The sequence below is a fragment of the Schistocerca americana genome, chromosome 7 (assembly GCF_021461395.2).
Source record: "Schistocerca americana isolate TAMUIC-IGC-003095 chromosome 7, iqSchAmer2.1, whole genome shotgun sequence".
Lineage (NCBI taxonomy): Eukaryota > Metazoa > Arthropoda > Insecta > Orthoptera > Acrididae > Schistocerca > Schistocerca americana.
The window spans coordinates 313,674,176-313,702,136 of NC_060125.1; the positions used below are offsets into that span (position 1 = coordinate 313,674,176).

The window sequence follows — 27,961 nt, forward strand, 5'->3', positions numbered from 1 at the left end:
CAGATTCTCAGGTATTACTTCAGGTATTTAGCTGGAAGTGTTTTCGTTTTGAAGATCTGTCCAAGGACCTTGCTGGATGCCTTAGGCGTCCTTTTGCGATCTGGATCATTAAAGTCCACATAGTGAAGTCCAAATCTTGTCCTGAAACAACGGAAAAGTACAATATTTAAACAAGCTGCACATGAAGTGAAAGCATTTTATGGCTGCAATTAGTGTATCTTTTTAGTTATCACGTTACATATACATGATTGGGTGTAATAACAGATGTGGACGTAGCAGTTACGTTTACAAGACACACATCTTGCATATGTACTCCTGGAATTAGTAATTTTTTTATGCTATCTAATTGAGATACTCCGAGAACGTCATAGCCCGTAGTAGTAATAACAATATTTGAGAGCAATTGATCACTTTTATCTAGAATTACTTACGTGAATCCTGTGCCCCACTCAAAGTTATCCAGGAGACTCCACGCTGTGTAGCCTATGACGTCGACGCCGTCTTCATTAATAGCCTTCAGCATCTCAGCCAAGTAGCTCTGTTAACAACAAAACAACCTATATTTTCATAAATAGAAGCTATGAAATATATGTAATGGTTAAGATGATGGAACCACGTTTACAGAATAAACGAATCCAACACTGTTTATCTGTTTCATGTAAATATGGGTGCGATGGTGTAGTGCAACATTTTCAAAGTCCCACTGCAGAGAGCTCTGTTACAATGTTCACAAATAACACGATAATTATTTTTTTAAATGTTGTTGAGAAATATTTGTGAGTGTGACGTGTCCACAGTGTCTCCTTATATGCTACGCAACAGCAATAATTTCATCTATATTTCAAAAAATGTGACCTGTGTATGGATTTTATACTTTTCCAAAAAATTCCCACTGACAACCTACTGAAGAAATACAGCATAAGTTTCTGATAATGTCCTTTGCATCGAAACAGATGGACAGAGTACACACCGTGTAGTAGTCTATTCGGCCCTGGTCCTCGAGTTCTCCAGTGTCGGACCAGCCGTTCTCCATGACGAAGATCGGGTAGCCAGGGTACTGCTGGGCGAGCCAGTTGAACAGCTTGCGGAAGGCCCAAGGACTGCTCTGCAAGAGTAACGTGGCAATTAGACGTGCTGGCACGAAGGATAACATCGTAGAAATGTTCAGGTGCTTCCCTGTGCCTTGTCTTTTATTGTCTAAAACGTGAAGCTACTGCAGAATATTGCACGTAACAGACATGTGACATGCGATAAACTTGTGTTAGAAGGGGGGAAGACACTGTGCCATCTTGTAAGACACTAAGACACATAACGCTTGTCGGACAAGGCAAGGAGGATGTAAGAAGTGAGCTATCACAGGCAAGAGGGAATTCTTCGCTAAAAGGAGTCCAGTGGTATCCAAAATAGGTCTCAGATTGGAGAAGAATTTTTTGAATGTCTACATATGGAGTACAGCGTAGAATGGAAGTGAATCCTGGGTCGTGGGATACTGACGAGTACTGGAATATGTGGAGAATACTGAGTAGAAGAAAGGGTAGGACGATAGCAAATGTGCTAACATATCAGGGAGTAGTTTCCATGGTACTAGAGGGAGCTGTAGGATATACGAACTGTAGAGATGATAGGAAACTGGGATATACAGGGCGTTTCAAAAATACTTCCACAAACTTTCACACAGGTCCCTCTCACCAATATAAGAAAAGAATTCACATCAACGTTTGTCCGAAAATCCGTTTTCAAGTTATATATGAACACTTCCTGCTTAGGTAATCGAAGCTCATCGAGTCACTAACTCACAATAAATGCTCGAAACGTCCCCTCTTGCTTCTAAATACGCATGCACTGGTCAAAACATAGACTGTCGCGCCATTACAAATACTCCCTGATGGTTTCGAAGGGTTTTTCAGCCTTCCTTGATACGTCATTTAAGATTTTTATGCATCTGAGGGGGGTATGCTGCATTGGCCAATTGCTTAGGATGTCCTCAAAGATCATAATCCAAAGGACTGAGGTCGGAGGAACGTTCAGGTCATGGAACTGGTTCTGTTCTACCTGTACATCTGTCACGGTAGATACCAGCCAGTGCATCCCTTACACTGAGACTTAAATGTGCTGGAGCTACGTCACTCATAAACCACATGTTTCTTCTTGTTTGCAGGGTCACATCTTTTATTAGGTGTTGGAGTGTTCTGAATAAAGTCCCTTTAGACAGATCTTGTAAGACATGCTTGGAGAACGTATGACCCTACCAGACAGTCACATCCAATTAAACTGATGTTGATATCTAGCCTGTATTGTAGCATGAGGACTGAGATCGTCCCATGTGGTTTGGTCGCCGAAATTTGTTGTTTCACTTCCTCTAAACGTTGCCTCGTTTATAAACAAAACTGAAGATACAAACAATGGATTGGCAGTTTGTGCGACATACCACTGGCAAAAGTTCTCCCTTGGTGCGTGATCGACAGGCGTGAGGGCCTGCAGAAGTTGAAGATGGTACGGATACGTGAGTCGTTCGTGAGAATCTTCCATGCTGACCTTGGAGGTGTACGACATGCCAGGGCCACATGTCTTGCGCTGATGTCAGGCTCTTCTTCGATAGCCCATAGAACGTGATTTTTCTTGTCAAGGGTATGAGGAACAAGTGGTCTTTTTCGATTAACAACCTGTGATGCTAAGGATCTGAACTCGGCAACGCACCGATACACAACACCAGAGGCTGGATGACTCAGTTGTCTTCGCTCTGGAAAGACCGTCTAACGCAGATGTGCGACCTTGTGCCTAGTAACATTTGTGTGGTTGTATGTAAAAATCATGTGTGGCCGCTCACGAAATAAACATCCTGTCATTTTTAAAGAAGCACTTTTAGATAACTCGGTACTTCTAGTAAATACACACAATGGACACGTTGAAGACAGACGAATGACGAATGTAAATAAGTCTCCCTGGCAGCAAAACACCATCTAGGTTGCAATGAGTCAAACGGCTGCATAGCTAAGTGCCGTTGTTAGATTGCACCTGGAAAGTCATTGAATGTCAATTTCCATCAATAACTCCAAAACAAGGGATTTTCGCACATATGATTATACGAACTTCTTCTTTTTCCGTAAGGAACTTACCTCCAAAGTCCGTCAACATATTTTTGAAGCAGTCTGTACAACAAATAATCGAGGACCTTGAGTGTACTACCTTCCAAGTCTCTCGTTCGGTTTCAGTAAATATATCACAGAGCAGAGCTATAAAGCACAAGACAGACAGAAATGAGTGATTCAGTGAACATAGAGACTACGAACCCTGAGCCAGGTGGATGCAGCCTGCGGTGCGTCCGTGTATTCCCCGATAACGACGCCCGCGTCAAATTCCATGGAGGGGTCGTAGCCGCTGGAGCCGTCTGATACTGGGTAGGCCGTGTAGTGGTTCAGTCCGTAGAAGTCAGACGTGCCTGAAATAAGACAGTACACTGTCACACACGTACTTATAGCTGATACAGCATTTTTACAAATGTAGAAGTTTTGTTTAACCATGCAACAAACGGACCGAGAAAATACTTCATAAATCGCACAAGCTGACAGATTTTTCTCTTATCGATAGAAAACGCGAAATATTCAGTTGCGTCAAGGCTCACGGTCACCAAAAATAGTCTGAAAGGCAAGATCACCACACTACCTGTTATTAAATTAATTAAAATATCTGTTTATCTTGTTTTCATTCCTGTGCAATTTCTATTGCGAAACTAATTTCAAATGCTTGTAAAGTATTATCGCGAGACGTCGCTATTGTCTTTGTACATTTTCGTTCTTATCGTTGTGTTATCTGAAGATCCATTTTTTATGGGCTATAGATTTACAAACATTTGTTAACGGCTACAGGGCAGAAATTTCGCAGTAATGAAAACAAAACAAGAGAATACTCTATAACACCCGATGTTAACCAGTGAGGTAGAATGGTGTAATCCTGAAATACTGACATATACATCGTAATAAATATGAGTTTGAAATGACGTGGTTTATTTCTAATTTTTATACCTGATAAATTCACCCATTCATTTTTTGTGGGTCAAAATCTTAAAACCGACTGATAAGTATTACAAACAAGATAAATTCACTGTCAGTTCACGAAGATAACAGGCAGTACTTGTTTGGTACTCTTAGAGAACATGTTATGTGTTTTTATACTGTGATAATAGCTGTACACTGCATAGGAACGTTAGTCCTTTAGCTGCAATATGCAGAAGATCCTTCGTTCCATTTACGGATAGAGCATTAGTTGCTTGATTGTTTGCACACTATTCAATGACCGGTTATATGACTAATTTTTATCTGTATTGTATCTACGAGAACGGAACATCCAATGCCGGAGCCTGTTTCTTGATCATACCCCAGTTATTAGTTCTTGGAATTCTCATTGTAGATATTCGCGAGATATTACCTATTTTCCCGTGAGGCTCTGTTAGTAGAGATTTTAAATAGTTTCTCGCATACTCATGTGCACATCAAATAAAGCTGAGACTCCACCTTTCTTTGTATACACTTAATCAATTCTGGAAGTGACAGGTCAAAGACTTATCAGCATTATCAGTGAAACAAAGTATGAAGCTCAAGTTATACAAACTGTACCTACATGATCAGTCACTTCATGCCTCTCCATGTTTTCATCTCCTTGCATTTGTATAGCATAACTGAATCCAACAGAGGCTCATTAACAGCGAAGCTCAAGATACTATTATCGCTTCATGTCGTCCAAAAGAATACATTTCTCTGCATTTTGACCTTGTTTCCATTTCGATATTTTGCCAAGAATAAAATGATGTTAATTCCTTATTCATAACATTTATACCTGAGAAAAGTCTGGCCCTGCAAAACAATTGAAACAGTGGAGTACTCTAACTAAACTACAGAAAAACTTTACAGTATTTCCTAAGTGCACGGGAGCAATATCAAGATAGAACTTTCGGTTTGGGTATGATTGCTCCCTAACGTTTCTTATTAAGAAATGTACTGTTCCATTGTAAGAGTCTTTCCTGTTTGACGAAAAAGAGTGAGGAATTAAAAAACAATGAGGTGTTACTTGAGTGTAAGTAGCTCGGTCCCCTATGACTCCTAGCTGTAGAAATGTGATTTGTGTGTGGCATGCCAACAGGATTATTGATAAGTATCTCTGAGGTTTCAGAAGAGGACTGCACGAAAACTGCAAGACATGCAGAAAAGAGACACATATCAGTGACGCGAGCATGTCTCCAAGTTTTTAACTTATTACAGGTGCTGAGTATAAGCACTACTTGCTGCGTGGCAAATGTCAATACTTTAGCCAAAATCTTGACATATGGATCTCAACAAGTCACGGTCGATATCAGCGACTGCACTAATTATCTTTCGTTGTCACTTATTCAGATTTAGTGATGGCAGATGCAGGAACAGACTGTCTTTTACATAACCCACAATTATAAATCAAAGACAGATGACTGTGGGGACCACTGGAGAAGAAGAGCATTATGATAGGAAGTATGACCAATCCAACGCTGAAGCAATTCGACACTGAGGTAACCATCATGTTGCAAAATGAAGTCTCCGCTGTGTTGCTGTAACGGTGGAATAAGCCATTACTGCAGTGTGACCAAGTACATGAAACCAGTCACAATTTTCTCCCCAAAGAAAAATGGTCCATAAAGCTTTTGAAGAGGATGTGGCGTACAAGAAGTTAACGGTAAGTGAATCATGAATATGTTCTATAATCTTTTTATGTATTTTCTGTGCCAAAAGCATGAACGTTATGACAATTCACCTTTCCAGATACATGGAATGTGGCTTTGTCACTGAAAACCGATTTCTGCGTTACTGCAAGTCATTCCAAAAGACAGGACGAAGCTCATTCTGCCGAGCAGTCAGCGCACGCAAGTGAATCCAGTATGGTTTCACAAGCAGACGATTGTATAGGATGAGGTGACATTTGACTGTGGTATCTGCAGTTCTCTGCTCGCATGTGTCGACTATTTCTTAAGGCTCCTGACGAACGATTCCCACGATTGCTCACTGTCTCTGCTGATAGTCCTGGACAGATTGTTTCCTTCACACTACATAAACAGCCAGTCTACCGGAATCTGTCGTACCTTCATGGATTCTTCTGTCCGTTGGAGATTTTAAACGATATCTGGCGCGAAACTGACGCTGAACATCACAACTGACTTTCATTTAGCGAATTCAGCGACAAGAAATGCACCCATCAATCTATTACATACCATATTCTGAAACACCTGCCGATAGTAGTGCGCTCTCCAACTATGGCACGGCGCATATTACCAGTAGAATCTTGGAGACAAGCTATATCCGCTGATACGAGAAGTTTTTTCGTATTTCTTGATGTTTTCCTGCTGTGGTCATCTGAAACCCTGGAAGTACTTTCGAAGAACCTTTTATAATGGATAGAATTCAAGCAGGAACAAGCCGAGCAGACCACACTGGCTGTGGCTGGTGTCGTTTACTCACCCCTGGTGTATTCCACCTCCTCTGGCGTGAGCTCCACTAGTCGGGACCTGGGGTAGCCCGCAGCCTTACTGTTTGCCGCAATCCTCTGCTTCACCACCTCAGGCCAGTCTCCCTCGGCCGTGAAAATTGGGTGACTGTACAGACCAGACTGGAACATAAATTCCTTAGGTGAAATCAGTTTCCAAAGTGCAGAATCTTAAGCTAGTAATTCTTCCACGCATACTGTCTCAGATGCTCATACGTTAAATAGTTGCATATATTTGGAGTGTGAAATGTGATTTTGGCAAAACGAATGGAATTTCTTTTAGTCTTGGAAAGAGTACTGAAAGTAATTAAGTGTTGGTCACACTGTCAATGCGGAACCTAGGAGACGATTGACGACATGGGCATGTCCAGTAGTGACATGCTGCAAATTAAGACATGTGAAGCTGAGCTCATGTGACTTATATTCGACCCTTCTAGCAAGCTGCTCGCTTGCAGTACTTATCAATTGGAATCATCTGCGACAGTTTCTGTTCTTCTGGACCCTTCTGGGATTTTCTGTGATACAGCTGCAGACGAACTCTGTTAATGAAATAGGCTGTAAGTGGGTGTTGACTACAGTAAAGCAGTCATCAATATGAAAATTCCTTTGAACACCACAGTACTTTTCCAGGCATGGTCCTGTTGCGTTCTCCATTACTGTACAGACTTTTCCTTCGCCCCTGATCTTTGTACTATGTGGCATGTGACTTCCATAAGGATGGTGAACGCTGGCCTGTAGGGTAGCTATACACATAAGTAAGGCTTGAAAGTGACGATTTATTTGTTTGTAGGTGAAGCCAACAGATGCGCATAAATCTACATCTGCATCTATACTCTGTAAACCACTGTGAAGTGAATGGCAGTTGCCGGCCGGGGTGGCCGAGCGGCTCTAGGCGCTACAGTCTGGAACCGCGCGACTGCTACAGTCACAGGTTCGAATCCTGCATCCAGCGTGGATGTACGTGATGTCCTTAGATTAGTTAGGTCTAGGTAGTTCTAAGTTCTAGGGGACTCATGAGCTCAGAAGTTAAGTCCCATAGTGCTCAGAGCCATTTGCACCATCTGAATGGTAGTGATTGTAAATAAAGGTTGTGGTAACAGCCTGATTTGTAGCGCAAGCCGAAGTCTTCCTACGTCGCTGGCAACATATGCGCCATATTTAACGCACAGCATTGTGACAACATGTGCATTGTGCTTTGTTGTTCGTTTAACTATTTATACTTCTGGTCTGCAGGCTCTGTAAGAAGCTTTTGCTTCATAAATAAAAGCACTTATCTATATACATTTCTAAACCTGCAAGATGCGTTAAGAAACTTTTTTGGAGGCAGTCCAGAAGGTGAGACACTGTACTTTCATTCGGCAGTACGTTGGTTCAAATTCTCATGTAGCCATTCAGATTTATAGAAACAAATTGTATTTCTCATCCATATTCAAAATTCCTGATTTTTTCCTAAACTAACTGAGGCAAATACTAGGCTGGATCCACTGAAAACCAACCTTCCGATTTCCTGCACTATGTGTCCTCTTCCCGAATTTGTCCTTAGATTAGTTAGGTCTAAGTAGTTCTAAGTTCTAGGGGACTGATGGAGCTCAGAAGTTAAGTCCCATAGTTCTCAGAGCCATTTGAACCATCTGAGTGGCAGTGATTGTAAATAAAGGTTGTGGTAACAGCCTGATTTGTAGCGCAAACCACTGTGAAGTGAATGGCAGTGGCCGGCCAGTGTGGCCGAGCGGCTCTAGGCGCTACAGTCTGGAAACGCGCGACTGCTACGGTCGCAGATTCGAATCCTGCCTCCAGCGTGGATGTATGTGATGTCCTTAGATTAGTTAGGTCTAAGTGGTTCTAAGTTCTAGAGGACTGATGAGCTCAGAAGTTAAGTACCATAGTGCTCAGAGCCATATGAACTATTTGTTTGTCGTCGACGAGACATTAAACCCCAATACTCCTATTCCTTTTCTTCGATGTTCGTGTTCTCCCAACAGATTTATATCCTTGAAATCACTAACATCCCTTTGGTTTGAAACAGTAAGAAGCGGAAATGACGATGGAACTGAATTAAATCCAAGGGAACATCCGTTCTAACAAATTCGATAACTTTTTTACATGGAAGAAAAAGTCGCAATATTTTCTGTGTATGTGTAGAATCTAGCTTTATTGTGCGGATGCAATTGTTCACATAAGTGACCAAAACATATATTTACACTCAAGGGCAAAAAAATCGAAAAACCACACCTCTAAGAAATTATTCGAATGGGACGGAAATCTGTAGAAGTGACATACATGTACAGACAAACAAGTGATTAAAATTTGAGAAAAATTGGATGATTTATGCAAGAGAAAGTGCTTTCCAAATTGAGCAGGTCAACAACGCGATTGTCTGCCTTCGGATCTTATACATTGACTGACAGAGTTTTTGCAAGTCCTCCCCAAGCGATATCGTGCCAAATTCAGTCCAACTGGCGCGTTAAATTCGCAACATCCCGAGATGCTTGGAGAGCACTTCCCATATTGCTACAAAATTTTTCTACGGGGCGTAAAATATTGTCGACGTACCGCTGTGATCTAAGGGCGCCGTGGATGAAAACAAAATATGTCCTGCTTTGAAATGAAATGGCACCCCAGACCTTCACTCCTGATTGTCAAGCCGTATGGCGATTGACAGTCAGTGCGTCATCCCATCGCTTCTACTCCAGGAATAAGATTCCGTACCGAAAACGTGTCTGGAAAGACCGAGGACGGTGGTGGGATACCGGTGTGACTGCCGCCCGCCATAAGGCTCGATAACCAAGAGTGATGGTCCTGGGCCCCATTTCATTTCATAGCAGGACCCCTATGGCTGGATGGGTGGCATCCTTACAGCTCAGCAGTACGTCGACGATATTCTATACCCTGCTTAGGTGCCCTTCATGGCACGACATCCTGGGCTTACAATTCAATAATACCCACCCGTACACGGCGAGAGTTTCTACTGCTTGTCTTCGTGCTAGACAAACCCTGCCTTGGCCACCAAGGTCGCCGGATGTTCCCAGTTTGAAAACATTTGGAGCATTATGGGCAGGACCCTGCAACCACCTCAGGATTTTGACGATCTAACGCAACAATTGGACATAATTTGGCACGATATCCCTCAGGAGGACAAGCAGAAACTCTGGCAATTAATCCCAAGCAGAATAACTGCTTGCATAAGGCCCAGAAGTAAACCTACGCGCTAGTGACGAATTCGATTTGTGAAGCACTTTATCTTGAATAAAATATTCAATTTTTCTGAAATTGCAATCATTTGTTTGTCTGTACGTGTACAACCCATCTACCGATTTCCGTTCCATTTGTTCCATTTGGATAATTCCTTCATGGTACGTAGCTTGTTTGTCTTAGAGCGTAGCTTTCCTTAGTATGTTGATTCGTGACTATAAGGACTATAAACAATGTTATTAAAGTCATTCAGTGGGTTGCATTTCGTCTTGAACAGTATATTTTGGACCTGATGACATAACATTGTCTGATCACTATTAGAAAAGCAAAACACAAGAATGGTTCCAAGAACATTGTCTCATAATGAATGAAACGCTGAAGAAACAGTTCTTCAGATTTAGCCAGGAGAATTAACGTTGGATGACTGGTTGTTTAAGTAATGTTATGGCACACCGTGTTAATCAGAGCCTTCGCCCTCCATCTGAAGGGCACTAACATCCTTATTGTAATACAGGAAAGGTTATAAGAGTTCCTGGTACTTACGTAGAACTGCATCTTGCGTTCTGCTGCCTCAATGTCTGCTGTAGAGTCGGTGGCGGGTTCATACCACATGTTATTAATTGTGATGCCGACCTTTCCTGTGATAAGAGAGATACATGCCAGTTATACACTCTGTACGATAGCTAAGAGAAACAACACACGAGGCACTAACAAGTGGACGACGTTTCAGCAAATTAATGTAAGTAGAAAGCATTGGTAGCATGTTTAACAGCTTTGAAAGATAGGAAATGTATGTGTATTCAATACGCAGAGACAGGACAGCAAAGATAACTGAATTGAATATCATGTCCCCAATTTTCACCCAGAGGAAGTCAAAGATGGTTTGAAAGTTATTCACAAACTTCTCTCAAAAGCAAAGAGCGTATTCACATTAAAGGTCGCTGAGGACTAATCTCATAGACGAAATGAAACAATTTTATGAAATGTTGAGGCCTGTAGCAGGGCGTTGATGCCCACGGTGTTTAGTGACAAACCATTAGTCATCAACATCATCAGACACTGTAACACTGATTCGTAGTTATACAAGTTGTATGGACCAAATATTTGTGAATTCCGTCGGGGCGAACCAAATAAGATGTGTCATCATCTCTATCTGCAAATGTCATGCGCAATCTCTGCGCAGTGTCTTGCGTATTGGTAAAACTCGACATTTCGTACAGAACTTGCACACTCAGTGGTGAGGTATATTCAGTGCGTATCTCATTGATCTGATATCTAGCTGAACAATGCTGCCATCGAGTCAGGGTTTTCTACAATGTATTTTATTAGAGTAAATATGCTCAAGAATATTAATTTTAATTATGGACAATGCAATAACCACCATCCCCTTCCAACCACTTGCTTTCCTTTCACCAATTCGCGATTTACTATTTTTGTACTACTGCTACATTGCAGACGTTAATCTAAACGTCCCTCGTTGCTGGTTACCGGGACGCCACATTTTGCTAACCTCAGAACGAGTGTATAAACAGAATATGGGCGTAACGACTCACAACGATTCATTACACCATGAATTTGAACTGCAACAGCGATTAGTATTAGAAAGTGCGTCTTTATTCTACAGGCACTGAGTGCGGCACAACGTACAAAATTGGAATTAATACCTAATAAAAATTATATTTTTAACAAACCTACACTGCTCTTTGTGGGACTGCAACGCGAACGTTAGTTGCCTTCAGCGGTCGTCTTAACATCTAAACTCGATTGGTTTTAGCACTAAACTGATAAATATTTAGATAGACCTCTGCATCAACGGTTATCAGCTTGTGTTCTGCAGAAGATCAAGCTCAGTAAGGCATTGCTGAGCTTCCGTAAAAAAAAAATAAAGGAGTTCAACAAATTTAGGAGCTGATACAGAGTTTTAGGGAGAGACTTTTTTGATTGCTAGGAGATAAGCTTACTATTCCTCTTTAACGGTACTACATTCTGTAACATTAGTTATCGAGGTTTATTGTGCAACAATGCTATTTTATCTTGCACAGCGATCGTGAGAGAACGATAAGAGTTTATAGTGGCACACAGACAATCAATTTTCACCCACACCATATGTAAATGGATAGAATAGGAATGATCAAATGAGACTGTATGGTTCCAGAAACATTTTCAGGTCTCAAATATCTATATCGCACGTATGCATGCTGAAGCGATGTATGGAAATTTGTACCAAGGCCGAGATTCGAACCCCGGTCTCCTGCTCACTAGACAGGTGCGCTAATCACTACGCAACGTGGCACAGTGGTTTTGCACAACTAAGTGAACTACTCTATCACGCCCCGCTCCTCAATCCAAATTCCTCTAAATGCTGTTCGAGTTTATGGAGAATAGCGAGTGGACTGAGGCGTGAATGGGAATTTGCATTGAGGAGGCGTGCTAGGGTAGTCCACGTAGTTGTGCAAAGCCACTGTGCCCGGTTACGTAGTGGTTAGCGCACCTTTCTAGTGAGCAGGAGACCCGGGTTCGAATCTCGAACTCCGTACAAATTTTCGTTCGTCGCTTCAGTCTGCAAATGTACAGAATAAGAACAGGCTAATATTGATGTGAAGTACTCCCCAGCATACAATGAGGTGCTTAGTGTATACCTAGTTGTAGACGCAGTGACGTACAGGGTGTGAAGTGACTGTTAAAGGCAAATTGTGATCTTTGGTTCGTATAATGTAAATGGGACGAGCTGTACTAATCAAACCTAGTAGGCCTCACTTGTTGAGATCGCTCACTAAATGACTTGCGTGATATGAGACTTGCGTTTACAGTACACAGATCTTCTTAAAAGATTTTAGAATTTCGTTTACCGGGTCGCCAAAGATGGTTACTCAAGTTTGAATACCACATGGCTCACATTTGCTTCACTCTTAGCCAGCGGAGCCATAATGACGAACGATATTTACCTTTCTGAGTCTGTCGGTACTTCTCGTCGTAGAGGCGGTAAGCCCCAGCGTGTGCTTTGAGCAGGGTGTAGGCCGCCATGTAGTCTCCCACACCTGACGAGTTGATGCCTGGGGCGATCATGTAGCCTCCAGAGTAGCCTGAGACGAAACTGGCCGGCTCGTTGAACGTCTGCCACCACTTCACCTGCTCACACAACACGTGGTTAGTTCATTAAACAGGACTATAGCTCTCACCCTATGTTCGTTTAGTTTAATCCATTGGATATCACCTCAGTCTAATTATGTGGTAGAGCGACAAATGTTTGATATCTGCAACCAACAACTGGTTGAGCAACTGACGCGCTACTAAGTGCAGACAGTGAGATGGGGCCACATGCAGATGGAACTAAGATCACCTACGTTTAGAGGACGAAACCAGAAATCCACAGACCATACAGTGGTGCGCACGTGAGACAGAAGGTGGTGTGCCAGTATACAGTAACAAGTAGCATTGTACCACATGACACTCCATACAATAGCGTCATTGTGCGCACGCACTTCTGTTGCGTGCACCTTGTGGTGTATGTAGAACACGCAGCGTTGTCTTTAGAGTTAGCGTAGGTTTGATGAAGTTACTTCGTCACTGTGATATAGATTCCAGATGGCATAAGGCAAACGCAAGAAGCGTTAAATGAACAAGCGACAGCGACAGTTCTCGGAATATATGACTTTTTCTTTGGACAGTCAGAAGAAAAAACACTGGCCCATTGCGCTACTACATTAAAATGCTTGTTAATGTGAACAGCTGCATCTGTAGGTGGTGATAGTGGCACTGAAATCGATCATGGCTCAATAAACGAAATTGAAGATCATTTTTGCAGTCAGAGGCACATTTATAGACAGTCATAAGACTGTGTTCCCACGTACCATCACGGTTGCAAATTTCAATACATCTATTTCATCGCAATAGAACTCTCGTACCTTTTTTCTGCTTCTGGTTTTTCTATGTCAAGACAGCGTCGTTTCTATTAAGCTACATATTTTTAGTCTCGAACGACTAACTGTTGATGGAAATGCCTTTTTCCTTATATTGCAGTTGTTAATTCCAGCGTAATATTGAATAAGAAGATAAATGCATAGTTGTACGTCGGTTTTGTAACCCCAGAACACTCTTTTGTCGCTTACCCTGTCACCGTAGTTGTCGTAGAGCACTCTGGCGTACTCAACAAAGTAGTCTGCCAGCCTGGGGTTGGGCCACCCCCCGATGTCCTGCAGTGTCTGTGGCAGGTCCCAGTGGAACATCGTCACCTGCAACAAACATATACACCACCATGTGACGTCACTTTTGATTAGTGATCTAATGTCAAGGTACAGAAACCGGATCACTGAGGTTGCTCTTACCACTGGAGTGATGCCTTTGGCGATCAAGTCGTCGATCACCTTGTTGTAGTAATCGATTCCCTCCGGGTTGATGTTGTTGACATCTACGGTGGGGAGAACCCGGGGCCACGATACGGAGAAGCGGTATGCGTCCACCTGCGGCACAAACACAATGCTGACAGACTCGCTTAGAATTTCAAATTACGTTTGACTTTGTCCCTACTCATTTTTCACGAACTCAGCATTAGGTTTACTTTGTGGAATCCAAACTTCTGATGTATCCTTTTATAGCGCTAAAATAGTCTGTAAGTCATTTCCATTTAATTTCTAGAACAAACTGACTAGCAAGGTAAAGGTTAAGCTCCCTGTTCTGCCCTTGGACGGGCCAATAGTGTCCGACCGATCACCGTGTCATCCTCTGCCAATTGCGTCACAGGATGCGGTATGGAGAGGCATGTGGAACTGGCCACTAGCCTACATATAATTGAAAATCGTGCAGCAATCAAAACGAAATTTGAGTTTTTATATGTTACCTGGCCGTGTAAGTCAGTTCGAAGGTCGCAGGAAGGTATGGGCATACGACCATGCCTAATGAAGCACTGTGTTGTTCAAACCATTCCTCGAACTGATGACATGTTAACTTTATTTCAGCTTGTTAGCACTAATGTAGATTCGCTGTCGATGTAACTAAATAGTCTTCTTTTTGTCCACGAATGTAATTTTACCCCACATTCCTTGAAGATTCCACCCCGTCCCCACTTTTTCCTATAAATTCACGTTATTTCTTGTCTGGTTTTGTTTTCACCATTCCTGTTTCTTCAACCTTCCCCATCCTTTATCGCTATTACTATGACGCTGCCATCAATTAACTAAGCTTATTCTCCCCCTATTGTTGTCACGGTCTTTGTTAGTAACCATTTGGTATTAGATGCCAAACTGCTGCGATATTAAAAATGTGTTTTCGCCTCTTTTAATATGATCCTTATAATTAGTTATTTCTTGCTGTCTTTCTTGGTGTTTTTGTCCTGCGTCAAAGTGGTGTCGGCCGTGTTACTACTGATTTGGCTGTGTTAGGTGCAGAGGGTGGCCAGATGCCCTTCCTGCCGACACCTCGTACCCCTCAGGACGAGATTAGTGTACCCCAGCTCTCTGCATCCAGTGGAAGCCATGGAATAGTACGAACGTTTTCAGATGCCTGCGAGTCGTGTAACTGATGTGAAATGTGGGAAACAACCCGGTATTCACCCAGCAGGATGTGGAAAACCGCCTAAGAACCACATCCAGGCTTTTCGGCATACCAGCGCCCGCTAATTCGCCGGGCAGATTAAATCTGGGGCCGGCGCACCTACCCGATTCCAGGAAGCAGCGCATTAGCGCTCTCCGCCACCCTCCGTCGATCAATTAGGTACGTTATGATATTCATTATTATCACCATTACGATTACTACTATTATTGTATTTCATTACTATTATTTTTCAGATGTAAAGAACACGACTACTACTGGCTTCAGTGTTTAGAAAGAGAACCTCAGGAGGAAAGCCTGAATGGCTGTGAGCGATGGCCTTTAGACCGTATACCGATCAGCGTAACTAAGTACATAAATAATTAAATTAAACTTTCTCAACATAGAATCAGACGACCCCTTATGATTATAGCACCCACAAACACACGCGCAAGAACTGCTAACACACTCATTGTTTCCTCCGTTGCTCTGAGTGTGAAACGACGATTTATAATTATGAAAAGTTGTTAACAGAGAACATGATATTAATATAGAATAAGCACTTCTAAACGCAATAGTAATCTTTAAACGATTAAGTATATTACGTTTTGATTCGCAATTTCGAACATTTAATAGAAATACCTTCATAATTTTTGAGTATTTCATACCTTTCAAGAGAGGGCTACATTCAGTTACAGCTATCCTACAAAAATGCTTTTTCTGAATTATTCCCTCAAAGAACAAGTTAATTAACTGAATTCTACATTTGTGTCTCGCAGAACATGACGATATTTCGAAACAAGCGACATTTTTCTAAACTTCTGCGAAAGTTATTTCTTTTCTTTTGTTCCTAGTGAGAGCTACTCTCCGCCAGCTGAGCTAGCCGATCGGTACTGCTGAACTGACGCAAGGCCGTGGCTCTCTGATCACTCACCTCTTAGTTATATAACACTTCTGCAAGCCTCAGCGTATTTACTGACAAAAGGCTATGATATAGAATGACAGACTTGTAGCTTAAGAATGGTACCAGAGGAAATGCTTCGTTCATCAAATTATACATAGCCAAGCAATTGTAGTTGAGGATAATAAATTCGGAGAATTTGATGACGAACCGTATTCCGCATATTATTCCTTATACAATACAGAAAGTGTCCTGATGCTCGACATTGACTTAACATCCTTTTCACTTCTTTGGTTGATGATTACATCATACTGGCGGCGATTACGACACACAATAGTCATATGCAATGAATTATTTAGTGTTTTTCCTTTAGGTATGACAAATACACTGGTTGATAATTTCTAAGGAACAGCTAGACTAGTTAACCATAGACAATAATGGATGACATGAAACACAGTAACGGAGTGGGAGAAAGCAGGGTAACAGATATAAACAATGTTTATGCTTGACACAGGTCAGACTACCGACATAAAGACTGATTTCGGACACTCAGTGAGTAGTTATGTCATCATTGGCCATTAATGCACTTTTTGTACCTGTTACGCATAATGGCTACAAAAGTGTTGAGGCGTCCTTGGGAGATACTGCTACATCCCTCTCTCAAGGCGATTTTGAGGTATTTCACGTTTAGGAGAGACGGTGTTCGTTGAGCAGTATGTCTGCCGAGAGCATACCAGGCATGGGGTATAGGGTTTGGGCCAGGAGAGTATACAGAGAAATCCGTTAAGTTCAATATCTTGACTTTCCAGTGTGTCCGACACCTCAACATTCTGGTGTGTGTGGGCACTGTCGTCCGTAAAGAGCAAGTGAGGACCTACTACTCCCGTAACCATACGGACATGATCTAGAATAGTCTCCCTGCATTACCGCTGTGGTGTTACTTCGCGCAAAGATATGCAGCGGTGTTCGGTCGTTGTGCATAACGACTGCACACACCAAAACTCCTAGGCAATACCAGTGACGTTCATGAACATTCTGTGGTGTGTAACGTGTTCCCCTCTTTCTCCGCATTAACCTGTGGCCAGAATCACTTGCCACAGAGAAACAGGATTCATCGAATAACATGACTCCGGACCTCTGTTGCTGCCCCTAGCCAACATGCTCCTTATACCAGCGAACGCTTTCTTGACCGACCGTGACACGACTGTAGTGAGATGCATTTGAAAGGCTTCCGATCATAGAAGGTAGCCTGATTTAATCGCCGCGAAATGGTTCAGGGTAGAGGCACGGGCAGCGGTAGTGGCTGCAGGGTCTGCAGCGATCTACTTAAGAGTGAGATGTCTCTTTCTTTTCCCCTCTAGGGCTACGTATCGATCCTTTTTCGGTGTGGTGGTCCGCCTTCAACCACGGGCATGCTTTCGCATGGCATCTTCATCTTCAGCGGCCTTTTTTACTTGCTATATGACACATTTGTAGGCTCCCATCACTGTGGCCATAGTAGTGACACCCCGATCAGCTTAGAGCCTTCCATCTGCTCGTCCACTCAAATGATATCTCGAAGACGTGTTGCCGCACCACAAGCCCGAATGTCACGCTAATAGGTTCGACGACGACCTTCGTGAAACACCCTGATGCATGAACTATCCAATGCATCCAGGATATTCGTGAACAGGTTTCTCTGGAGTTAACCCGTCCCGATCTCCATATTTCCTTTTGCTATTGTTGGCTGGGTGTTCCGCAGCATTTGCCGATTGCTCCATAGCAATTGCCAGTTATTCCTTAGCAAGTGTCAGTTATTCCTTAACAATTGCCAAGCAATGTAACTAATCAGACTACTATTACTGAAGGCTACCGAGTGAATAATGTTCTTGATTTTCAATTTATCTAGAAAACTGAAATCAGTGTTGATATCTCAAGCAGCGCATTACAAGCATCGTCAGTTTTCAGACTCCTACGAATTTTGAAGCTACGGTGCTCTTATTTTGTGTATCGGTAAATAATGAATCAAAAATCACATTAGACATTAAAACAGATCATACTTTTGTAGAGGATCACCAATATGTTCTAAGATTAATACAACTGCGAACAACACTCACGTTCATATCCTTGGCGAGCTGTATGTCTATCTCGTACTTGTGGTAGGAGTCACACGCCACGTCGCCATTGCTGCCATCGGTGGTGATGTTCGGAATTGTGTGGAACATACGGTCGAAAATGCCCTCACCCTTTCCTGCAACACATATTGATCAACAGGTAAAACATTGTACAAAGAAGAATTATTAAATGAGGGTAATTATTTTGTTCTCCAGCCACCAACTTACATTGAATATCACTCTGCACAGATTCTTCGCTCATGTATCTCAGGATACTGGTGGTTAGACAAAACATATCATAAAATGTTTAGAATGAGAACGCTATTTGGTTTTATTAAAAGAGTTCGGTTGGAAGAGTATTGGTGGATGAAATATATGCTAAAGCTCATGCATAGACCGCAAGCTACCGTATAGTGCGTGGCGGCGGGTACCCTGTACCACAACTAGTCATTTCCTTTAGTGTTCCATTCGCCAATAGTGTGAGGGAAAAACGACTATCTATATGCCTCTGTACGAGCCTTAAGCTCTCTGATCCTATCTTCGTGGTCCTTACGCGAAATGCACGTTGGCGGCAACAGAATCGTTCTGCAGTCAGCTCCAAATGCCGGTACTCTAAATTTTCTCAATAGTGCTCCTCGGAAAGAACATCGCGTCCCCTGCAGTGAATCACATTTGAGTCCCGAAGTATCTCCATAATACTTACGTGTTGATAGAACCTACCGGTAATAATTCTAGCAGCCAGACTCTGAATTGTTTCCACGTCTTCCTTTAACCGGACCTGGTGTGGATTTCAAACACTCGTACTCAACAATGGATCGCACGAATGTCCTATATGTGGTCTCCTTTACAGATGAATCACACTTTGTGAAAATTCTACCAATAAACTGAAGTCGACCATTCGCTTGCCTACTACATTCCTTACCATGCTCATTCCGTTTCATACTGCTCTGCAACTTTATGCCTGCATATTTAATCGATGTGACTGTGTCGAGCAACACACTAGTAATACAGTATTCTAACATTACTGATTTGTTTTTGGTTTTCATTGGCATTAAATTACGTTTTTATCCATTAAGAGATATCTGTCATTCATCAAACCAACTAGAAATTTTATCTAAGTTAGCTTGTATCCTCCTACAGTCAGTCAACGACGACACCTTCCCTTGCACCACAGTATCACCAGAAAACAGCGACAGGCTGCTGCTTACCCTGTCCGCCAGATCATTTGTGTGTACAGAAAGTAACAGCGGTCCTACTACACTTCAACTTCCCTGGGGCACTCATAACGATATCCTTGTCTCTGATGAACGCTCGACGTCGAGGACAGTATGCTGGGTTCTATAACTTAAGAAGTCTTCAAGCCGCTCACATACCTCGCAACCTGTTTCGTATGCTTGTACCTTCGTTAACCTTGGCAGTCTGCCACCGTGAGAAATGATTTACGGAAATGTAGGAATATGGAATCCGCATGTTGCCCATCATCCATGTTGCACAAGATCTCATGTGAGAAAAGGGCAAGCTGAGTTTCGCGCGAATGATGCTTTCTAAAATCGTGCTGTTTTGTTGACAGAAGCTTTTCCCTCTCAAGGAAATTTATTGTGTTCGAACAGAGAATATGTTCAATGATTCTGCAACAGACCGATGTAAAAGATATTGCTCTGTAATTTTGCAGGTCCATTCTTTTACCCTTCTTATATACACTAGTCACCTGCGCTATTTTCTAATAACTTGGAACTTTCAGCTGGGCGAGAGATTCTCAGTAAATCCAGACTAAGTAAGGGGCCAATGCTGCAGAGTAGTCTTTGTAACCTCGAATCGGGATTCCATCAAAACCTGGCGACTTATTTGCTTTTCTGTGATTCGCTGTGGTAGGCACTCCCGAAGTGTTTGGATGTGAGGACAGCACCCCGCAAAAACTCGTCGTTTGGCACGTTAAGTGAATATCGACTCTGATGTTGTTTCAGGTCCTACGAAAGGTTTTCACATAGGTTGTAAGTTTATGTAGCAGTCCTGCCACTTCATTACTCTCGAAAGTTCCTCGCAGCAATTAGCCAGAGATTTAGACAGACTCGACAATCAGCAGCTGGGAATTGGGATAATGGCGGCAAGTGTACACGTAACTTTAAACCGCTCTGCAGTTTTTGAGGACTTAATTTCAATCAAGTGTGTTGTTTGTGACGAAACAGTGCTAAATGGAGTTAGAATATGCGTGTTTAAACATAAATGGTGCCATTCACGCTGTTATGCTCAAGAAGATTTACAAATACAGTGTAAATGTGACATAGAGTGTAACGGCCGCGAGATCGCGAGTGAAAAGTGCTACGCGGGAATAGAAGATAGCGTGCATGACGAACTTCAAAAAGAACTTGACATTATAAAAAAATATATAAAAACAATGGAAAATTTGGTACTAACCATACGGGAACTGTCTGAATCGTCAAGGCAACAAGATCTCATTAATGCTAGCCATAAAATTCGTAGGTATGCACAACCAAATGTACAAAGTGTAAACAGTACGACTGTAACTAGAAATATGAACGAACTGATCACTCTAAAAGACACAAGTGAATTAAACGCAAGAAAAGAAAGTGTTAATAGTGCATCTATGGATAAAAATATGAACAAACTATCCACACAAAAATATACAAGTGGATTAAACGGAGAAAAACACAAGGTAAATATTCGTAAGGAAAAAAAAGTAAACAACCACGTTATGCATAAGCAAGGATACAAGCAACAGACATATATTTTTGCAGATAGTCATGGGAGAGGAGTTACGGAAATTATGAGAAGAAACCACCCAGACCTTAATGTAACAGGCATCATCAAACCAGGCGCGCCATTACGCGAAATTCTGAAAAACAGTGACAACATATTAACGACGGGTAACAGCTGCATCATAATAGGAGGCGCAAATGATGTTTACTGTAATGAAACTCGGCGTGCAACGAGAATCCTAAAGGAAACAATCAAAAGGATGCCTCAAGTGCATTTCTACATTGTTAGTATCCCCAGGAGGCACGATCTGATGGAAAACTCGTGCGTAAACATCGAGATTGTTACAGCAAACAGGCTATTTGAGAAAATATGCCGAGGTTTCCAGAATACGACTTTTGTAGAGATAAACAGTGTTCACAGAGAGCACTTCACAAGACATGGTCTCCACATGAACGTAAAAGGGAAAAAGATTATTAGTGCCGAAATACTTAAATTTATTAATGAGTCATCTGTAATGGAAGTGTCTCCAATCCCAATTCCGCCAAAACAAGAGTTGTCTGTAACAGTGGAACCATCATTATCTGCAGTAGAGCTACAACAAACACCAGCAGCAGCAGCAAAGGCTCAGATGTTCTCAGCAGCAGTGTCTGATAAACCAATAGCAGCAGAATCACCACAAACATCAGCAGAGCTGTCGTCATCAGCAGCAGCATCCAGAACAGCAGAACCCATAATACTACCTCAAGGCAATGAAAATGCATGTGAGGAAAACATACGAAGGTCATTAGCTGCAGCAGCTAACGAAGAAGAGCAGTCACCAAGTCGGCGAGCACAGGAGCCACCAGCATCAACAACCACACAGAAGAGGTGCCTGAGGCCTGGGAGATCAACAGCAGAAGCAGCTTCCAATCAAGACAGATGCCTGAGAACTAGGAGATCTGCTACACTAAGTGAGAATTTTTTATGGTACCGAGTAAGCAGAAAGAGAACATGGAAAAAGATGTAAGTAAAACTGTCCGTTTTAAATACCAGTGTGACAATAATGAGAGGAATATAAACACCGGACAAAGATACGTTCCAGGTTTAATGACACAAACTGAAAAAAATCACTGCATAGTACCAGAAGCAAAGGGAGCAAGTGAACTGCTTAGTATATTACAGGAAGGGGAACTATTACATTTAAAGCCAACTGTTAGAATACTTCACCAAAATGTTCAATACATAAACAATAAAACAGAGGAACTAGAGGTAATATTACAGGAGTATAGGCCAAACATTCTAGTAGTTACAGAACATGGGCTAAAAGAAAATCACATAGGAATGTACAACTTGAAGAATTATGTGAAAGTAGCCAGTTTTTGCAGAACTTCCTATAAAGGTGGTGGGGTTGCTATTTTTTCTAACTATAAATCAACTAAAGCCATAAATATAACAAAATATGCTATAGAATTGAGCTTTGAAGCTACAGCACTGGAAACTAAAATTGCTGGGAATTTATGTTGTGTATTAGGTTTGTATCGATCACCAAATGGTATAATTAAAACCTTCTTTGAACAGCTGGAAGATATAATCCAACACCTCTCAAAAACATATGCTTATTTGATCATTATAGGAGATCTGAACATAGACACGAGTAAAAATACAGACAATACTAAGACCCTACTGGACTTATTGTGCATATACAATCTAAAAATAAAAATAGATAAACCAACCAGAGTAACAAAGCATAGTGAAACTATTATTGATCATGTAATAACAAATATTCCTACATGCTATTGTGACACACAGGTAATAAACTCCACATTAGCAGACCATTTTGCAATCATGATAGACATAAATATAAAGACTAGTGATTCAGTGCAGAAGATATGGGAGATGAGAAGACAGAACTACCCACATAACATAAATCTGCTAAAAAAGATGTTAGAGGCAGAAAACTGGGAAACAATATATGCAGCTAAAGATGCAAACACCAAATGGAACCAGTTTTATTCTTTATTCAATTATTATTATGATGTTACATGTCCTGTTAGTAAAAGGCTTGTCAAACAGCAACAAAAAAAGAAAAGCTGGGTGACTGGAGAAGTAATCCATGCCAGAAATAATCTGAGAGTGTATTATGACCTCTCCAAACAAAAAAATAATGAGGCCTACAACACACTGTATAAAATAAAAAAGAAAGAGTACTGTAGTTTTATCAGAGAAACTAAAGCATCATTCATCAGGATGTCTATAGATAAGGGAAAGAACTACTCAAAAGGTTTATGGTCGTTCATTAATGGAGAGAGAGGAAAAGTAGCAAATCGGGCAGAGGACATCTGCCCACTGATGAGTGGGAAAAGCAACGCAAACCCTCTAGAAGTAGCCAATACTTTTAACAGATATTATATTACTGTAGCAGACGAATTAATAAGTCAAAATAAAACAAATGCAGTAAGTAAATTGTTAAACCCCCCACATACAAATCATACTATGGTTTTCATACCTACAACAGATGCAGAAGTGTCAAACCTAATAAAACAACTTAAAATTAAACATTCTTCTGGCTTGGATGGTGTCACATCACATCTCATAAAGGAATGCAGAGAATGTATATTAAAACCATTGACACACATGCTGAATGCTGCGATAGAAGAAGGTATATTTCCAGATTCACTGAAAGTAAGTAAAGTGAAGCCAATATTTAAGAAAGGGAACAGGGATGAATTAGGAAATTACAGGCCAATATCATTGATCTCAACATTTGCTAAAATCTATGAAATGATAATAAAGAATAGAATTGTAAGTTTTATAACAAAGTACAGTATACTGCATTCATCACAACATGGTTTCAGAGAAGGGAAGTCAACAAAAACAGCATCAACAGATATAATTGAGCACATTCTTAATTTACTTGACAGGCAACAAAAGACTTGCGGGATTTTTATGGACCTATCTAAGGCATTTGATTGTGTGAACCACTCAAAATTAATGATGAAATTATATCAGTATGGAATTAGAGGAAAATGCTATGACATACTTAAATCATACATTACAAATAGGAAACAATGTACAGAAATCAGACATACTAGTGGGGGAAACATAACAAACTACATATCAGAATTACAAACAGTTAAACACGGTGTGCCGCAAGGGTCTGTGCTTGGGCCAATACTATTTATACTCTACGTAAATGACTTCCCCAACTATATAAATCAGAAACTTATTATGTATGCTGATGACACAACAATCATTTGCACAGCTGACACAAAGGAGGAGCTTGAGAAGGAAGCACTCCTGACTATTGAAAATGCAAATAAATATTTAACACAAAACAACCTGTTCATGAATCAGTCTAAAACAATGAATGTAGTATTTCAGACCAAGCATAGTGAAAATTATAATATAAATGTTAATATAAATGGAAACACTATTAAAGAAGTAACCAGCACAAATTTTCTAGGAACTATAATAGACAAACATTTGGCATGGGGGGAGCACATAGATGCACTGTGTAAAAAGATAAACAAACAGATCTTCATCATGCATAAAACAGCTAAGACTGTGGATGATAAAGTCCTCAGATCAATGTATTATGGACTTGTCTTCCCACATTTGTCTTATTCGGTTCATATATGGGGAAATGCACAAGCTGGCTACCTAAAAAGAATATTCACAATTCAGAAAAGGGCAGTGAGATGCATTGCAAAAATACCACCAAGACAGACCTGTAGGCAAGCTTTTGTACACTATAATATTATGACAGTATATTCACTGTATATATACCAAAGCATAATGGTGGTAAGGTCAAGTGATAAACACCTCCTAAATAAAGATGTACACAAACACGGTACAAGAGGAAATGAAAATTACTACATGATAAACAGAAATCTAAAACTGTCTATGACTGCCCCAGAAGAAGCAGGCAAAAGGTTTTTTAATAAACTCCCCAAAATCATTAAAAAAGAAACAGATCTAAAATGTTTTAAAAATCATTTGAAACTATATCTCACAGAGAAATGTATATACAGTTTGAGTGAATACTAAGATGTGTTTAAATATATCATTACTGAAATGTACCTGTAAAAATTATCATTTCTGTATGTTTTTTTGATTTGTGTGTACATATAATGTGAAACATGTAAAACCTTTGTATGATTATGGACTATTTCTGTTTAATCATTTGTTTCATTTATATATATATTGAAATCAAGTTTGATGTTAATAGGCTATTGTATGACACACCCAATACTCTCAGCTGGATTTTCAGCTGGAGTCCATGGGCAAAGAATAAATAAATAAATAAATAAATAAATCTTGGATGACAAGTTTGGTTTTGTTACTATCATCGTTAATCTGACATGGAATTCTGCGGAACTTTAATGTCCAGCAGTTCGATGGAGCCGTTCTGACTTTTCGATCTAGTTGCCTGGACCAGTGACTAATTCCACGTCATTAAAACATGGGAAGGTCTTCCGGACCTTGCAGTATTAGTGGCCTACGAAGTTACTCCAAAAGGCTTTCTATCGTTTGTGATGAACATGATGCCGTGAATCCATCATATACCGACAGAAAATGTATTCATCAAAAGAAGTTTCCAGTCTTTCATGGTCAGTTGTCAGCATATCTTCCTTCACCCTCTTTAAATGAAGCAGTTTTCTTGTGTGAATGAGTAAACGTCTCATGCGAGAAACTCTGCTTCCAGTATCGGTACGATCGGACTGAACCCGCAAGGTTAGCCGAGAGCGGTAATGCGCTGCTTCCTGGACTCGGGTAGGCGCGCCGGCTCCGGATCGAATCCGCCCAGCGGCTTAACGACGGGGGCCGGTGTACCGGCCAGCCTGGATGTGGTTTTTAGGCGGTTTTCCACATCCCGCTAGGTGAATACTTGGCTGGTCCCAACGTCCCGCCTCAGTTGCACGGCTCGCAGGCATCTGAACACATTCGCACTATTCCATGGATTACACTAGACACAGACAATTGGGGTACACTAATTCCGGCCCAGGGGGTGCGGCGTGGCGGCAGGAAGGGCATCCGGCCACCCCTTAAATTAACCTTGCCAAATCCGTTTAACCTTGCCGACCCTGCGTCATTGTGGGAAAAAGGCACAAGCAAAAGAAAGAAAAGAAAAACTGTTCCATCCGGACTATTCGTTCTCCAACAGGTCCAGAATGTCCAGCACTGGCTTTAGATAGCAATTTCTGTTCCAGAGCAAGACGAGTTTCACACCAAAGACAGAAAAAGGGCTGTTTGTTCCTTTACCTCACGTTCAGCATACGACATCAGTTCTGACCGGAGTTCCGTCTAGACCGTTTTGTTTACCACTGTCGGTTAATCCGTCAAAAATTAAAGCAATAGTCAAACTATTCCCATGTCTGAAGTTACTGCGTTCACTGCTATTGCTGTGCGGCGTCGTAATACGCCCAAAGCTGCTGAAAGGGTGGCCCATAAGTGGCGTCTTTCACAACTCTCCACAAAAAAGTCGCAAATCTTGAGATCATGCGACCTAGGAGGCAAAACTACTTTTGTTGCCGTGTTATCGTCATCGCGACTCAAACGACAAACGAGCGAGCGAACTAGATAGCTGCACCACAGTGACCCCTGCTGGTAACGACACGACATGAACTGGTACCTTACAGCTGGCGCCAAAGTGAACTTTTACTTTCGATGCGAAAGTTAAAATCGACCCCAAGCCTCAGCCTTCATTCACGTGAAAGATGCAGTGTTGTGAAATAAGATGCATCTTTTGAAACAGCTTGTAGTTTGTAATGATTTGCCCGTTGACTTCCCTGCTTCCTTCATTTAAGGCAGTTATTCCGTTTTATTTTTGCATCATGTGTACCTTACACTTAAGGTTATACTCGACTAACGAAACAAACGTTGTCCTATATACCTGACATACCGTTTCCCCTGTTCCGCCTCGTTCAAAAGCATCACAAGATATTTTAGTTGCAATAGGATCCACAAATGTCAGCAATTTACGGATAATAAAATTTCCTGCACATTATTATTTATTTGATTTGATTAAAATATCCATTTGTTTTTCAGTCACTACTGCGCAGTCTCAGCTGAGTGGACTTTTTGAAGCACATCAAATGCAGATACTTGCGTCACAGTACAAGCATTCATCAAGTCACACAATAGTAAAAACCATACCGGGTTGAACAGACTTCACAGTTATTGAAGATAAGACAATGTCATCCAGTCCGTATGCTGTAGTTTCCCTTTCACGAATAATATTAATTAATAGTCTTTGTAGTCATTAGGTTTTCTCTGTTTTATTCATCGCCCACATCATTCTCGTGTTTCGTATATCTATTTGAGCTCCACGTAATTCCACTACTCTTATTCCGAATTACTCATGAACGTACTGGCCTAACTAGACTCAAACAACTCTCTGAATATAAGTTCGCGTTCTCGATTGAAGAACTTACGTTGGCAACATTACAATGTCCCATCCAATGGAAGTCCGTGCGGCTATCAAAGAACTTGGCCCCGGTAGATATTAAACAATTACACCAGTTTCTGCCTCATACACAGCCACTTCATATGACATGTAATTCGCATGAATAACCGCTGTCGTTGTACGTGCGCGAAATCGATCGTGCTTTTTGATTTGTCTATTTTTTTGAGTAAGAAATTTTATATCTAGAGTAGCTACTAGTGCCACAAAATGTCTGCAGGTGTTGATTCAGATCAATGTCTCCATGAACTTCGCAATATTCATGCACTTAAAATGTCTTACTGAGAAAAACTATCACCTTGACAAATTGCACATGAGAAAGGTCTTCCACGGCATTTCTGTCTTTTAACACACAAGAACATGTTGGTGCTTAAGCGTAGGTAATACCGAATGTTTCAGGCGCAAAGACAAAGAGTTCTTACCTCCTTCATTCCAGGCGCCCTCCACCTGGTAGGACGCGGTGGCAGCTGCGAAGATGAAGTCCTTGGGGAATTTGTTGGGAGGTCCTCGTGCTCCAGGTCTTCCCGGGCGACCCAGGACACCGGCTGCCAAAAGAAAGAGCAAGCACACGGAGGACCTCATCTT

General features: G+C 41.4%; 1 protein-coding gene across 1 annotated transcript; it reads right to left on the minus strand.

The window, feature by feature from the left end:
* LOC124622904 (myrosinase 1-like) lies at positions 1-27,958 on the minus strand. Its single transcript, XM_047148694.1, has 11 exons — positions 27,799-27,958; positions 18,220-18,353; positions 14,022-14,156; positions 13,806-13,928; positions 12,642-12,825; positions 10,240-10,334; positions 6,480-6,627; positions 3,291-3,439; positions 971-1,105; positions 432-538; positions 1-141 (listed from the first exon to the last, which is right to left on the minus strand). Exons 1-11 carry the CDS (start codon positions 27,956-27,958, stop codon positions 15-17), a joined length of 1,497 nt encoding a protein of 498 aa, XP_047004650.1. The 3' UTR covers positions 1-14.
* Positions 27,959-27,961: the final 3 nt, after the last annotated feature.

What these genes read in the sequence shown, in the direction of transcription:
- LOC124622904 (XM_047148694.1), bottom strand. Translation starts at nt 27,958, where the DNA reads ATGAGGTCCTCCGTGTGCTTGCTCTTTCTTTTGGCAGCCGGTGTCCTG. An exon ending in AGCTCGCCAAGGATATGAAC is followed by an intron (nt 14,157 to 18,219) that starts GTGAGTGTTGTT and finishes TTTGTGCCGCAG; the next exon opens with GTGGACGCATACCGCTTCTC. An exon ending in AACGCAAGATGCAGTTCTAC is followed by an intron (nt 6,628 to 10,239) that starts GTAAGTACCAGG and finishes TTTATGTTCCAG; the next exon opens with TCTGGTCTGTACAGTCACCC.